This window comes from Spea bombifrons, chromosome 9 (genome assembly GCF_027358695.1).
Source record: "Spea bombifrons isolate aSpeBom1 chromosome 9, aSpeBom1.2.pri, whole genome shotgun sequence".
NCBI classification, from domain to species: domain Eukaryota; kingdom Metazoa; phylum Chordata; class Amphibia; order Anura; family Pelobatidae; genus Spea; species Spea bombifrons.
Genome location: NC_071095.1, coordinates 29523897 through 29540785, shown reverse-complemented (window position 1 = coordinate 29540785; position 16889 = coordinate 29523897). Strand labels below are relative to the sequence as shown.

The following is a 16889-nucleotide window of genomic DNA, read 5'->3' as shown; positions in this document are numbered from 1 at the left end:
ACAGCTGGTGAGTGTGACCTTAATGCAGCTGCAGGACTGGTTGGGGAGATCACGGATTTCCCTAACCAGTCCTGCAGGCTGCAGCTGCCGATCGGGCAGCTGTGAGCACCCTCACAGCTGCACCCGAGTGCGCTCACCCTGGGGGGGATTTCTATATTATCGGTCCCCCCCGCATGATTTCCTGGGGGGGATCCGTCCCCCCCGGTTCCTACGCCCGTGTATGTGCATAGAGGTGGCCCTTGTGGAGAGGGACAGTCTATTTAAAACTGGGCCCTTCTTCTTTTTCCACATTGGCACAGGTGTTCAATGAGCTGTTTGGGTATAGTGAGTATTCTGGCAGTTAGTGGAGGCTATTAGGGCAGCTGCAGGGCAGGGTAGGGTTTAGTGGTTCAAAGGCAAGCTGGGGGACTTATTGGGGCTAGGGCAAGCAGGTGGCCCCCATTGAACTCCTCCATGGCGGGCTCCCAGTCCTGTATGGGTTACATGGCACATCCTTTGCACCACTCCCAGCCTATTTTAGCCCTGACCTTCCCATGCCCAAGTGTCCCTCTGTCCTTAGTGGTGGGAGTCGGGCCTTTCTCTGTGGTGCTTGGGGACCTTTTTTGCCAGCCACGGCATGCATGTGCCTAACAGCAGGGGCTTTGAATCCTTAAAGGCACAGGTCCCCCGTTTGGTGCATGGTTTTCTAAGGGATCAGGCAGCAGATATAGAGGCATGGTGGATGATCCCTTCGTGGAAGTGAGGAGGAGATTAGTTTGTCCCCATGGCGGGTCCTGTTGCTGCCATATGTGGCCAATTATTATTTTTTCATCACGAGTCCAGCGCTTGGGACAAGGTACGTTTTTGGCAAAAACGGACGTGAAGTCCACTTCTTTTCTGGTTCCCATAAATCCAGAGTGTTGTCCCTTGTTGAGATGCTATTGGGAGGACAGGTATTTTGTGGGCCTGTATACAAATGATATTGGAGATTTCATCCATCATCCACTACTTGGATGATTTCCTGTGTCTAGGCCCTGCAAGCTCGGCGGATTGCCTGTTTTTTTGTTGGACATGGTGTTGAGGGTGTGTGAGGAGCCTGGTGTCCCGTTTGCTGCGGACAAAACCTCATAGCCTGCTATGGTAGCTCAATTCTTAGGGATAGAAATTGACTCTGATAAAATGCAATGTTGATTCCAAGAAGAAAAAGTGATAGATTTGATTATTTTGGTTTGGCAGGTAATGTCGGGCAAAGGTGCCATATCTTAACCTAGCAAAAACATGCTTTACTGTCTTCAACAACATCACACAAAACTTCAAATTAGCCCAATTCACCAAAAAAACCTAAATAATGAATAACTAACGGCACTCCTGCATTGTCTTGTATTACCCATTCTAGAAAAGAACCCAATTCCCTTAAAGTATCCACATGATATAAAAATTCACCCTCCCAAAAACAACCCAACAAGTGGAAGCTCACCGGGTGAACTGGCAATAGCCAAAAAGTTGCCTTCACATCGGTTTTGGCTAACAAGGGCCCTTTTTACATAACATCTCACCCAGTGAAGTACCCCATCAAATGAGGCATAAGACTGCATAGGTACTTGTCAATTTTATCATAGATACAGCCTCCTCTCGGGTAAGATAAATGATGAAACTGGAAATGTGTGAGGTATAAGCCTATACCTTCTATTTGTCTTCCTTCTTGCTATCATCTTTCTTAGACACCCTGTCTAGGTTAAGACGTTCCAAGGGGAGAATATTTCCACTTGCTTCCCTTTCCAAATCTTATCTGTCACCTCTTGCACACCCAAAACAAATAAAAACCTCGCCATTGGCCGAGTCTGACACCTTAAGCTGTTCTTTCTCCTAAGATGCCTTTTTTCTAATGTAAAAAAAACTACAAACTAAACTTTTCTGGACTTTCTTTATCACTAAGTGGTTCATTTGTAGACCAACTCTGCACTTTCAAGTTCCATAAGGTGCTAATTTTAGAATCAGTGCACATTCAATGTCTTATCGCTTATTTATACAAAAGCAAAAATTGTACTTCCCTCCTGTGAGACAAAAAAATACATCTTTAATACAAACAACTTTACTGGCCCTTGCATCAGCTAACTGACAGTGCACACTGTTGCTAAGTTTATTTTCTACCATTATTGCCAAGTCCTTCATATTAAATGAATTCTCTGACACAACCCCATGTAAGGTATTATTTGCACATTTGTTACCAAACACATTTATCAATATTAAGTCTTGATATTTATCTAAGAAACACAGACTGTGTAGATAAGGGACAACCCATCTAGTTTGATTTGGGTAAAGAAATGTATACATGTGATATGAGTATTGGTGGTGCTCTCTGTAGGTTTGTTGTCATGAAAAACAAAATGTACTATAATATGTATAATATACACAGTGACTGGGCATGAGCCCACAAAAAATACAATAGAACTGGAAAGGGTTCAGAGTCAGTCAACAAAACAAATCAAAAGAATGGAAGATTTCAATTATGAAGACACTCTGTCCACATTGTGTATGCAGGTGTCAATGTATATTGAAGGACAATCAAAGGACATGCCTTGGGGATCTTTTTACGTATAGAACGTTACAGACAAAACGGCAGCATATCTTGTTAAGCAAAGAACAGGTTTTTTTTGGTTTACAGTCAGGGCAGTTAAGATGTGGAATTCACTGCCAAGCTAAATGGTTGTGGCGCTTCGTTACTACGTTCAAGAAAAGGATGGATGTTTTTCTAGTAGACACAGATGATCAGAGTTATCATCTAAATTTAGCATAGGTAATGTTGAGCTAGGGAAAATCATTTAAAGAAGTATGTTTTTGATAAAAGCCTTGTTTAGGTTTTTTTTTCTTCTGAATCAACAGAAATAGGCATTTGGAAGGGTTAAACTTGATGGACTCAATCTGAATAACTATCTATAACCCGGAGAGGCACTTTGAGCACGTAACTGGTTAAAGTACGTGTCTTCCATTCCGTGACTCAGTGTCCATTATAACTTTCCCCTCCCAGGACCAGGAATGTATTCTGCAGTTATATTAGGAAATGATTAACACGCTGAATTCTTTCTTAGCACAGGCATATGAGACGCCAGCACTTTTCTTGTGCATCTATAACACTGCACACTCCATGTACCAACTTCCAGCGCTCGGGACGCACCGTATATATTGTTTATCACAGTAGACAACAACAAAAAATCTCAAAATGTTAAGAACATATCGCTACACAATCAATGTAGAAACAAAAGTTCTGAAAATGGATTTTTAATGTAAAATAGTTTCACTCAGCTTCATAGCGTTAGTAAACTAAATGTATCTCCCAAACTAATTTCAGAAAAAGAAAACAGCTATAAACTAAAGGAAAAGAAAAACTCTTCCCAAATACACTTCAAACTTAAAAAATGTATGTTAAGTTACTTAGTAAACTGCTGCATTTCCACTGTCAATCACTAGCAAAAAAGTCCTCCTACTCAAATCAATGGGAGCACTTTCTACACGAGCATGCCGGGATCTTTTCCCCTCCATGATGGATAAAATGTTAATTTTAGGGTTACACTGATTTATAATATTCATAAAAGTGCATTTGACAGCTTCAGTGTGTCCCTTTAATACAACTATCTCAAATTGGATAATATGATGCTTTATCATATTTCAATGGTCTATGTTTTTATGTGGTTAAGCATTATGGCTTTCAAATAGTTCGCACAACTTTCGCATGAATGGCCATATTTTCTGACGCTGTTCAAGGACATGTTTATATCATCATCCTTCCATCAGACTGGAATTGGGGGCGCCAGGGCTGTATTTATACCCAGGCACTCCATGACATAAAGATTATGTTAGGAAAAAATAAAATGCCTGTTGTAAAAGGGGTTTAATCATGAAATATTCAGTGATTATTAATATTGATTGTGGTTGGGAATAGCTCGAGTTCCCAAAAAGCCCCTGCTCTTTGACTGCCCGTGGGTCAACTAATATTTAGCACCATAGGCAACTGCCTAGTTTCCCTAGTGGGAAATCGGTCCCTGGGCACGTTTTTCTGAAAGTGGGCTAAAAAGTTCAGCGGAGGACTGGCCGTCTGCGCTCACTGTCCAAGACAAGTCCCTATCTAACGTGTGCATCCAGATGGTTTGCATAGAATGTCCTAAAGTGACAGAAAGGATGCCTAATGTATCTGTTACACTAGCATCTATAAATTTAAATTTGAGTAAATCACACAAAAAGAAGCTATTTGCTATTTGCCCCACCTGTCCTCTTTGCCGGGAAAGTTTGAGGGAAGCTTGAGAAAAGTCCCAGCTTGACTTACAGTATGCTGAACATTCCTAGCTTGCGTGTATGAATAGTTGCCATACCATACTCTTATTATTTTTTTGGTTGTTATGATCTTTGGCTATGTTTGTTACAGTATAAAGGTTGGAGTTTAGAGGCAGGTGGGGCGAAGCGGCATGACTTATTATTTCCTATACCTGAACGCACCTTCTTTATTCGTCCCTTGCTATTAAAGGATTTTAAGAACCTCTGACACAGAAACACCGTCTCAAGTCAACTAGGCAGATGTATTGGGGGTGTTGATGTGTTCTGCAAACTTGATGACTTGATAACAATAATATAAGGGTTAAAATACAGACACAGGGTAGGAGTTACATGAGACATACCGTATTTGCTCGATTATAAGACGACCCTAATTATAAGATGACCCACCAAAATTTGAATATTAATTTAGGAAAAAAACACTGAATATAAGATGACCCTATAGAAAAAAGGGTTTTACTAGTAAATATTAATTCACATATAAACTACTTTTTTCATATTTAATAAAAACTATGATTGAAAAAAAATGTTTGATTTGTTTGAGGCATGACGATGGAGGGGGATGATTGAGTAATGATGGTATGGGATGGAAATTTTGGTGGTTTGGGGATAATGATTGTGGCGAGAGCTGTGGATGAATTATGGTGTGTGGGTATGACGATGGTCAGAGGCAGCTCTACACTTACACATACATACACACATCCACTGTAACACCACACACTTACTCATACATACATATATATTGGGTCAGCGAGGCTTTCTATGTTAGTAGCAGGTTAGAGCACTTTTTGTTCCCAATGACAAGGTTAATAGGTGGGAAACTAATCCACCTGCAAGGCAATGTTTAAAAGATAGACTCCAAAAGAAATTTGGGAGTCTGACTGTCGGAGAGTGAGGAGACTGTGAGCCATGTGTCCAGAGACCCTAAAGAAGGTATTGTGTGAAAACCTGAATAAGATATTTACTGTTTTTGTAACTGGGAACCAGAGTAGCCGACCAGCATGACAGAGAGGACAACATGTGTACAGCTAGTCTCCACATTGGAGTAGGATTTGATTTTTCTTTTCTTGGTATACAGTACCTTTTATATAATAAAGCACCATAAAAATCGTATCTGGACATCAAAGTGTTTAATTTGAAGGAGTCAACTTGGCCAACCTGTCACATACAACACCACACACATACATACAAACACACTCTTACAACATACACGTACACATACATATCTCTGCATATTTGCAGGCTCTGACCAAACCTTAGGGTCCTTCCACAAAGGTACCTCATTAATGGTGTCCAGGGAAGGCCTTAAATTGCTTGAGAGTCTCATTAGGGTTAAAATGCAGCGCAGTCCCACTGATTCAGCTCCTTGGTAAGCAATATAGCCATGAAAAATGTTATGTGTGACAGAACCCCAACATTTATTTCTTACGTGTTTTTCGAATGGTATTCACTGGGTATGTATACATACATGCATAAATACACACACGCACACACACATAGCCACTCTAACACCATACACTTACATTTACATACACACACACACTCGAACTCCTTACACATAAATACACAAGCTGATTGGATTGGGGGAACCTTCCTTCATATTTTATTTAATGGAACAACAAAACTGGCCAAAGAAGTTCAAACATCAAAGTTTAGAATAAAATTTGAATATAGATTGCATTTATATTTGTAAGATATTAAAAGATGAAACGATTTCATGATTACATTAGCACAAGCATACTTTGGAAAATTCTGTGCATAAGAATTCTGTGCACAGGAGCTTCTAAAAAATAAGGGAACATCGATGCTCAGTATTGAATATTGATGTGTATGGTCCAATTTCAGTTGCTGGAGGGTCCCATTGTGCATGATGACCTTGACAATGTTACTTTTAATAGGCATTTATTGTAAACCTCCTTCCTCTAATGTAATGGGCTGATTCTGTATCGATTGTAAGATCCCTGGTATGGAAACTCTTGTTGAAAATGTTTTTTTTTTTGCTCTGTCTTATTTTTGGACGTGTTTTTTACGGTATTTAAAATCTTTGGTGGTACTAGACCATCTTTCTTGAAGGCTATTCTAGGGCAAAATTGCAATTGCCATGGAAACCATTGCTGATCCGAATCCGCATGTTGTTCCCATTGAGCTTTTTGGACCAAAATAGCGCCTTGACGAACAAAAAAATAAATAAAAAAGAACTAGTGAACAAAAGACACCGGAATAGGAAAGGGGACGAAGCAGTTCAGGTCATATCAGAATGATATTTTAGTCTTTTTCACATTACTCCATTTGTATAACTTTTTACATACAATCAAGAGCTTGGCTAAAAATAGAACTGTTGAGAACTAGTGCCAGAAGTAAAGTCATTATTTATAATATTCCGCAGCTGCTCCGGTGTAATATGCCGCAGGGTTTAACACTTTCCTGTGATTGTAACGCAGTGTTCTGTGCAGTCAGGTGGGTGACTCTGGGCCACACCTGAACCTTCTCCTTCCTCCCATCTGCGAGATTGTCTCGATGTGCTTGGGTCCGTACGTGATGAAGAGCAGATATCAGTAAACCGCTCCCATGCTGCACACAGTGCCGGATCCTCCTCTTTTAACCATTTCTTGACAGCGTCACACAGCACCGCTTTGTTCTTTGTACAGTACAAATAATAGGAATATGTGAAACACTAATATTAATCTTGGACCGCATTAAAGCCCTTGCATTCTTTTTTTTTTGCTTGCCAGAGCTAACAAGTATTTATTGCAGAACAGCGTGTTGCTGAACATCGTTGCATCGCCGCCATACGAAGCGTTACACTTTCAAATAAACAGAAAGAATAACATACCTGTAAATTTCTCCCAATTTCTTTATCCCCAAGTTACAAATCACACAGGGTAAAATGATTGTGTCTGTTTGAAGTGTCCCTCAATAAGAAAACATCACAAGAAATAATAAAAGATTCCCAGGTGATCCAGTTTCTTGAAGTCAGGACAGGTTGCAGAATGAAACACCTATTGTCTCCAGTTATGGACAACAGAAAGAGGACCTTCTAGAAGAGCCTGACCATAACACGGAGAGGAAAGGACTCTTGACCCTTACTGCCATGCCAATGACCCGGATGAATGACTCCTTGAATGGGTTTAGACAATATCAAAGTATTGGCATAGGGACAGGCGGGTGTCATCTCAGCGGTGACAGGCCGTGCCTCCGTGCAGCATCTCACGTTTTACATTCCTCAACCGTTCCTGTTAATGGTTCTCTTCTGCCTCCAACAACAAATACAGATCACAAATTGTTCTAGGTGTATCCGATACACTTTAGCAACCATTACTGTAATCCTGCCTTGTCTGACATACAGGGTCAAGATGTTCAGCTACCTGCTCCCGAAGATCTTCCTGCGTCCTCATTCAATAAAACTCTCTTATTTGTTTCATGGAATGATGTTTTGTTTCTTCTTCACGTTTCTTTAAAGTACCCACGAAGAGACAAATCCCTGATGAATGTGTAATTTTTGTATTATAACATGCCTGACTCAGGGTAGCAACCTCAGCTACCCTCTCCACGCCAGCCATGGTTCACTGTGGAGCGCCGGTACAGCGCCGTCTAATGCAGCCTATGGAAGCTGTGCCAGCTCGGCACGACCTCCATAGTGGAAATGGGGAGATCAGAGATCAGCGGAGGGGCAATGTCACCCGGTTTTGAGGTACGGAGACAGCCTAGTCCGCTTCTGACAACTACAAATGTAAACATTTTAACAGCCAGCAAGGATTTACTGTCATATTAGGCGTTACCCCTCCCCCCAAAAAAAGGTATGTCACAAACCCCACGAACTGGAGATGAATAACCATAGCCGCACTAATTTGACATTGCCATGTCACTTTGCTGAAAAGGTAACTCGCTGTAGTCAAAAGCATCATTTTTTTTTTTTATGGAAAATCTTATGATTTAGACTTTTTGTCCCTGGAAATATCCCTTCAAGCCCTCTTAAGTCTAACGGCAAATTATCTTTCCAAAACAACTATTTACTTATTTTTCTGCATTAAATGTAATATTTTATTGACATATTGACATAACTACGGACACATTTCTCTTTCGCTCCACCCGATACCGAGTACGCTTAGAGCTCATTTGCCATAACTTGTTGGAATGTAACTAAAACTTTATAAATTCCCATACATCAAGGCAAAAAGTGGTGCGTCTGAAGTTTTATGAACCGTGTTCATTAATGTTACGTTAGGGAGATGGTTTCCGTTTCAGAGCAGATCGCACGTCCCTGCTTGCCCGGACCCCTGCTGTTGGAGGGCCGCTGTGTTAGTGGTTTCCTGCTGTGAGTCGTTTACATGATCGGTGTATATTTTTAGCCGTGATTAGGTGTCAGGGTGACTAGTTCACAACCCCTTCCCTCCTCCGGCAAGTTTAAGGCTTATTAGCATGACTTTGTATGCATTTTCAGCCAAGCCAGTACACTGACTCAGTAACAATGTCTGGTTTTAAGGTTAGTGTGTATTTGTGTGTGCGCGTGTTTTGTCCTTTCTCTAAGTATATGATTTTCGAATACTTGTACTTCTGTCGGTACTCCATTCTCGGTCCCGCTGCTCTCACTCACTGGGATACCTCCTGAACGCCAATGACTATCGTCACGTCTTTAGTTTTTAAGACGGCTCCAGTTAACTAGTTTACGCAAAGAGACATTCCAGCCATCGTATGCACTTTAAGGCATATAATTGATGTGTGATCTCTTTAAATGTTCTTGTCCTTCATGCAAATGCAAATAGGAGAGGAGAGAAGTGAGAGAGGGGACGTGACTGAAACATTTAATACTAAAAGGGGTTTAACAAAGTGCAGGAGGGAAGTTTATTTCAAAGGAGGAGAAATGTTAGCGGGTGCAACAGCCTCCCAGCAGAAATGGTAGAGCATAATACAGTCATTAAACTTAAACATGCACGGAATAGGCATATGGCTAGCCTGTATCTAAGACAAGGTCAATGATTATAATCTGAGCCTTTAAATCAGGGGGAAAAAAGGCAAACTAGACGGGCGGAACGGCTTCTATCTGTTCTCAAATGCCATCCATTATTTTTCAATGGGGTGTTCGAGAACATTAAACTGTCTCTCCCCAAAAGCCTCCTGGGCGGTCAGTCTGTTTCTGCGGGAAACACCCTGCATGCTTCCACCGCTTTAAACTGTATTGGACGTTAGGCCGTCGATCAGGTTAGCATGCCTTTGGCACAGACGGATCGTGGAAGGCTTTAACCTTGAACTCTGCCACTGGGGGGGCGCATTCAGTCTAATGGTGCCCAATGCTGGTAAGTGGGTAACAACAGCCAGTTAAATTAAACAAGCGGCATTTATCAGCTAGCTGCAGAAACTGATCATTAAAGCTAATGCTATTATAGCATAGAAATGCAATATTTAATATACATCATATTTGACCCAGTCCATTCGGTGTGTTATATATGGACCCCCCACACTCAGAGCCACTCATGCACCTTTACACGTTAATTCAGCCGCACTGCCTTCCTTCCTCTTTCCAAATAACCTCCCTACCCCCTCTCTCATCTGCTTTCCTCCACGTTTCTGTTTCCCTCTACCCTTCCTCACGTCCGTGCTCCCCTCCTCCCTCCTGTGTTTACTACACTCAGCACTACCCTGTAAAAGGCTACATGCTCAGCCAGGATTCCTCAATGGCGGATGGCACGCCCTTAGACGCCGTTTCCTAGATACCTGGCCACGCCTGTAGCGCCGCTACCAATCAAGCAGCGCTTCTGTGTATCCTTCTGTGCACGTGCATTCTTGCCCGTCCCCTGCAAGCCTGTCAGCCACGCCCCGCGCTAGATGTGACAGGCGGGGAGCACTGTGGGCGGTGCTGCTGGATTTAAACTGCAGTGGAAGTCACGCCCAGCGAGTGGAATCCACTCATTCTGCACGTACAGAGAGGCGATATAGAGCTGGTATTACCTATACATATCACTATATACATGCTACATACCGGACACTAACACACACATCACAACAACCAGTGCATGGACAGACGCAGCGTGTAGGAACCTACAGAGAAGTCATTTATCACATCGTGGGATTTACCAATGTATGGGTGTGCAGGGAGCCACTCACTGTATATGGACAGCCACTGACCCGGCATATACTTGGCTGCAAAAGGGATATATCTCATCACTGGGTAACTCCTGGACATTTCACTGTTGGCTGCTATAGGGGGCTTTGGCATCTCGCTGCCTCCTCGATCTGTCCCTTTCTAGGGTCTGTTAGCCCCTTGCAGGGTACTTAGTATATGATCCCAAGTGCAGTGCTGTGTATTTAGTATCAAGCTGCTTATGCCTCCCGGAGCACCCCTGTACCTACCAGTGATGCCACTCAAGCACAGCTCAACTGTGGACCTTGAAAAGCTGGCACTGGAGCACATAACACCCCAGCTGCTCTCATCTGGCTACTGTTATCTGGATAACTTTTTGGGGGAAGAGGTGGGGAGCAGGGTGCTGGAGCAGGTCTGGCGGTTGCACAAGGATGGGGCCCTGAAGGATGGCCAGCTGGCTGGAGATCTTCATGGTGTCTCCAAGAAGCATCTGCGAGGGGACAAAATCGCCTGGATCGCCGGCACGGAGGAAGGCTGCGAAGCCATTGGACTGGTTCTGTCTGTGATTGACCGGTTGGTGGTGCTATGTGGGACCCGACTGGGCGAGTACTACGTGAAGGAGAGGTCCAAGGTAAGACCACTTACAGTCCTATAACTCGCGCTGTCAGGTAGCTTGTATGACCAGCTACACGCAATGGTGTAAATGTGTCGGTGTGAACGTATATGAATTAAATCCCACCGGTGCAGCAGCTGCACCCATAACAGCAATGCGTTAATTGTTCATAAATGTATAAAAAATAGTCACAGGGTGTTACGTTGTAGTAAACCGCTTTAAGGCACCTGGGTTTCCCTTTAAGTGTGCGGAGTTACACAACGGTGCCGGTAACAAAGTTGAATCATAAGACCAAAAAAGGAGTCGTTAGTATTTGTTCTGACGTATACCCTTTTAAAATGTGTAGAACATAGTTTTAACACAAACTACTGAGAAGTTTCAAGAAAAGCAGACTAAAGACAGTGTTTGCCCATCTGGCCTAGGACAGCGGGGTCTCTGTATATTGTCAGTTGGTTGAGTGGTCCGACTGTCGTGCCACATCGGGCTGTTTTGGAATGTGACATCCGTATCTAGACCAGAACAATAATGCGTACAATGTTCCACTGGGATAACGTGATGTAAACACCTCCTTTGCAGGCGATGGTAGCGTGTTACCCCGGCAATGGTGCTGGATACGTGCGGCATGTGGACAACCCCACCGGAGACGGCCGCTGCATAACCTGCATCTATTACTTGAACAAGAACTGGGATGCAAAGGTGAGCGGGAGTTTTAATTAGTTTCGAGTTTGTTGCTTCTTTTGGGAATTAGAACCCTGCGTCCACTACTACAAATTGTAAAGAATGTTTCGGTTTGTCAGCTGTCCTGGGAGTCCTGTCGAACGTTGCTTGGGGGGGGTTAATTGAGTCCCGGAGTGTGCAGCACACTGGCATTTAAGGGGTTAACTTTTGCTTCCACATAAATAATTCCTAAAAAGTTGTACATTGTAATATGATGGCGCTATATAAATCAGTAAATACACCGTTCTTCCGCCGTGTTCCTGCTTGGTGGATCTGCTTCCACGTGACGGATTTGTTGTCCACTCCATCACCTTGACGTTTGGTTATCTGGTTTCTCGTGGATCTTTCTACCTGTTTCCTTACCGGATATCCCTCCCCGTGTCTCCTTTTTCCAGACACATGGTGGCATCTTAAGAATCTTCCCCGAAGGTGGCTCTCGCGTGGCCGACATTGAGCCACTTTTTGACCGGCTGCTCTTTTTCTGGTCTGACAGACGCAACCCGCATGAGGTGCAGCCATCCTATGCCACCAGGTAGGTGCGGTACATGTGGAGCGAACTAGTTGTGTTCCTAATGGCATGTGCAGCATTTAAGCGGAACGCGTTTTCATGCCTGTTACAGATACGCTTTAACCGTCTGGTATTTTGATGCCCACGAACGAGCAGAAGCCAAGCAGAAATTCAAGAGGTTGAACGGTGAGTTCCGCTCTCTGTATTTGTGTCTGTCTGGGAGGTGGAATATGCTGCAGAAACTTGTGTATAACCGTTGATGAGTGATGCGTGTGACCTGTGTACATGTGTGTGACTGTGTACGTGCCTGCCTGTACATTGGGGGAGGAGCCACGTGCTTTAGGTCGATCACACATTCAGTCACACGCTCTTTGTTGATTAGGCAGACAGGAAGCTGTCGTTATCAGAGGTCAGGACAGGATAGAGAGGCTATTGAATGGTGTCTGATGGGTACGATTTGCTGCTAAACTAAATGACATGTTATACAGTGGAAAAAGTACATCAACCCTTATATACATTTAAGTATATATATATATTATTTGTCTTCCTTTATGTGTCCATGCTTTAAATTGCACATTATCCTGTATGATACCTTCATAAACGTATCCCCTTGATGATGACAACCTGTCCAGGCCCAGAGACATCATGCTGTTCCCTCCTCTGGGATGATGTTTTCATGTTGGTATGCAGTGCCCTTTATACGCCATACGAAGTGCTGCATGTTCTTCCCGAACAACTCAGCCTTGGTTTCATCAGTTCACAAAACATTTCCCCAGTAGTGCTGTGGACTGTCAAGGTGGCAAACAACGATGTTGAATTGGGGAGCTACCTCCATGGTGTCCTGCCATAGACTCCCTGCCTGTTCAATGTTTTGAGTATGCTAGACTCATGAACAGAGCTGTTAACCAGTTCATATGACTTCTTCAAGCCTTTGGTTGTTACTCTGGTATTTTTTTTTTTTTTTTAACCTCGTTGAGCATCCTTGGAGTCATCTTCTAGAGAGAGGAGCCACAGTACTAAATCATCTCCATTTATAAACAATTTGTCTAACTGTGGACTGATGAATATGTAAACTCCGAGATTACTTATTTACCTTTTCCAGCTTTATGCAAATCAACAATCCTTCATTGTAGATCTTCTTAGATTTGTTTTGTGAGGCATGGTCGACACCATTAGATGCTCCTTGAGAGTAGCAAACTCAAAAAAATGTTTTTGTTTGTTTGTAATGTCCAATCCTGTTTCACTGATTGGACTCCACGTTAACTCCTGACTCCAGTTAGCTTTTGTTGGATTAGGCCAGGGGTCCACGTACTTTTTTTTCCAACCCACATTGTGAATGTTTGAATGATGTATTCAATATGGACGAGAACAATAGAAATATTTGTGTGTTATTAGTTCAAATAGGTTGTGTTCGTTATTAAAACTTAGATGAAGATCATATCCTATTTTAAGACAACTTTATACATGAATGCTGGTAATTCCAAAGGGTTCCCTGACTTTTTTTTGCCACTGTATCTGGACACCCACTAATCCTGGGTAAAGCGCTGAACATCATATGCCCGGTGACTGTCAAAGAATAATAGGGATTATGTCAAACAGCCGGATGGCTACCAGCTACCTAGTTAAAGCATCTGTCATTGTGTGAAATTAATGAAATCTTTCACTTGGTTTCAGAGTCCAAGCATGACACCTCTACCAAAAGCAGCTGACTTTTCAGCTAAAGAGACGTGACGCCGGATGCCCTCCTTTGCCTCTCTCCTCTGCTGGCCAGACTGTTGAGATCTGCACTTTATTTAGGAGAAGCCAATGCTTCAGAATGATAGTTGTACAAGTACCCCCCCCCCCACACACACACACTGCCTGCCCCTTATCATTTCAGGATTTGTCTCAACAAGGTTGAACTCTGGACTCCTCCAGAAAAGAAAAAAAGAACCAGAGATGGAATTTGAGCAGATCCCATTGCACTGCCGGTGAAATGAATGGTAGAGCATTTATGATCACCTTAAAGATGGGGGGTTTAATTCCATGTACACCCTTTCTTTGAGCAAAGAACATTCATGATTTTTGTATATAATTTGATTTCACTTAGAGTGCAGACACTTTTTAAGGGTCTGTATTAAGACAACGGATGATTTCCCTTCTCATACAGCACGAATTGTAATCCAGATATTAAAAATCAAGTGATCGGTACTTGCAATGACCAGAGGACTGCTTTGCTGGCCAGAGCTTACCATTTAAGAGTCTTTTGTTGTGCAAAACGTTTATTAGCATGTAAATACGCTCTTTATAACCTTGTTATTGTGGCAAGATTTTACAGCATGTGTTCAAGGAGGAGAAAGAAGAAGTTGATTCAGAAACGGTTACTTTTTTTTTCTTTCTTTGTGCGAACTATGTATCTTAATGATTTATAAATAAATTATGTTTAATATGTTTTGATTGGAATGCCATATTGGGTTGTTATTTCTTATGAATCCATCCACGCAGTTGCAAGGTGAGAAAAAGCATTAATAGAAAGGGGGCGTTGGGTTATTCTATGCATTAAAGTGCATATGATGGCTGGAAACCAGAAGCGTATCTACTGAAAATAGCGCCTATGGCAAGCACTGAAATTGCGCCCCTGTCCAAATATCTAAAACCCATTTACTAGCCCCTGCTGCATATATATATATATATATATATATATATATATATATATATATATATATATATATATATATATATATATTAGTCCCTGCTGCCGATAGCGGGTATAGATCAACACACAAACCCAGATCAATTGAAATTCACTTGTGATCTCAGCACTGAAGGTATATATCAAATAAACAGAATCAGACATACAAGTCCTGTATTTGCTGGTATACAATAATAATATATGAAACGTAGCATCGCAGGTATAGATCAACTGAATAAGACATATTAACCCTGTATTTGCAGGTACACATAAATAATGTATGGAAACATAGCATAGCAGATATGGATCTACAGAATAACACAAAAACCCAGCTTTGCAGGTAAAGATCAATTGGAATTCACATAAAAACACAGCATTAAAGGTATATTTAAAACTCCCTAAATTACAGGGATAGATCACAGGTTGCACACCCCAAAGCCAGCCCTGGCGTCCACACTGCCCACATAGAACCTGGCCAGCACCCAGATTACACACATAAGATTTTCAATCTTTGTCCCCAAATAGCCCAGCACAAGTCAACTTTGTCCCCAAACAGTCCGTCCAGTGCCATCTTTGTCCCATATACACCCTGCCTGTGCCATCTTGGTCCCCAAGGCTCAAACCTCCTGCTAGTGCCATCTTTGCCCTTCCACAATTATGCATCTATGATACACAAACACTTTTACAGTCACTCACTAATTCACACTTTAATTCAGACAACTCATCCACACATTAACTCATGCTCTCCCTCATTCAGACAATTCATCCACACATTAACTCATGCTCTCCCTCATTCACTCAATGCATCAACACATTAACTCATGCTCTCCCTCATTCAGACAATTCATCCACACATTAACTCATGCTCTCCCTCATTCAGAGAATACATTCACATATTAACTCATGCTCTCTCTCATTCACTCAATGCATCCACACATTAATGTACACTCTTTACTTATATCTACCCCCTCTCCCTCCCCTATCACTTTCTACCACCCCCTCCCTCCCTCCATCCCTCCATCCCTCCATCCCTTATAACTTTTTAACCCCCTCCCTTATCACTTTTTAACCCCCTCCCTCCCTTCCTTATCACTTTTTAACCCCCTCCCTTATCACTTTTTAACTCCCTTCCTTCCTTCCTTATCACTTTTTAACTCCCTCCCTCCCTTATCACTTTTTAACCCCCTCCCTTCCTTCCTTATCACTTTTTAACCCCCTCCCTCATCACTTTTTAACCCCCTCCCTCATCACTTTTTAACCCCCTCTCTCCCTCATCACTTTTTAACCCCCCCTCTCCCTCATCACTTTTTAACCCCCTCCCTCATTCATCACTTTCTAACCCCTCTCCCCCCCCCTCTTACCTTGAAGTCCAGCGACGGGAGGACGATGCTGCTGTCTTCCTGCACCGCTTGCTGGTGCCCGCTGCTTCACTGCTGAGCGCCGTAATATTTCGGCGCCCAGCAGTTAAGCAGCGGGCACCAGCGAGCGGCTTTTAAACGCTGTCTTCTTTTTTTTGATGCGGGGGAGAACGAGGGGCGCCGAGCGGTTGCTAGGCGCCCCTCTCTCTCCTCCGCATCAGTGTTTAAAAGCCGCTCGCTGGTGCCGGCATTTCATGCAGAGCGCCGCAATTTGCCGGCATATTGCGTCGCTCTGCATGAAATGCCGGCACCGGGACGGGGGTAGAGGGCTCCTGGAGGAGAATGAGGGACGCCGAGCGGTTGCTAGGCGCCCCTCTCTCTCCTCCGCATCAAAAAAAACAAAAAAAAAAATGCCGGTGAGCGGCATTTAAAAGCCACTCACCGGCGCCCCCCTTGAGATGGCGCCCATGGCACGTGCCATGGCTGCCATACCCTATATACGCCTCTGCTGGAAACACATTATTCTTTGTTTAAATTCTTTAATCAGTTTAATCTCAGTGGAGATGTACCGTACTTACTAACATCACATCTATGTTTTGGCCTCCTAGCTTTAAAATAGACCCTCTTGTCTCGATATT

The 16889-nt window shown here is 42.9% G+C and overlaps 1 protein-coding gene across 1 annotated transcript; it reads left to right on the top strand.

Moving 5' to 3' along the window:
- The first annotated feature begins 10351 nt into the window (after nt 1-10351).
- Nucleotides 10352-14154, top strand: EGLN3 (egl-9 family hypoxia inducible factor 3). Its single transcript, XM_053474846.1, has 5 exons — nt 10352-11015; nt 11574-11693; nt 12110-12246; nt 12335-12408; nt 13897-14154. The coding sequence occupies exons 1-5, from the start codon at nt 10626-10628 to the stop codon at nt 13929-13931; spliced, it is 756 nt and encodes a 251-aa protein (XP_053330821.1). The 5' UTR covers nt 10352-10625; the 3' UTR covers nt 13932-14154.
- The last annotated feature ends 2735 nt before the right edge of the window (nt 14155-16889 follow it).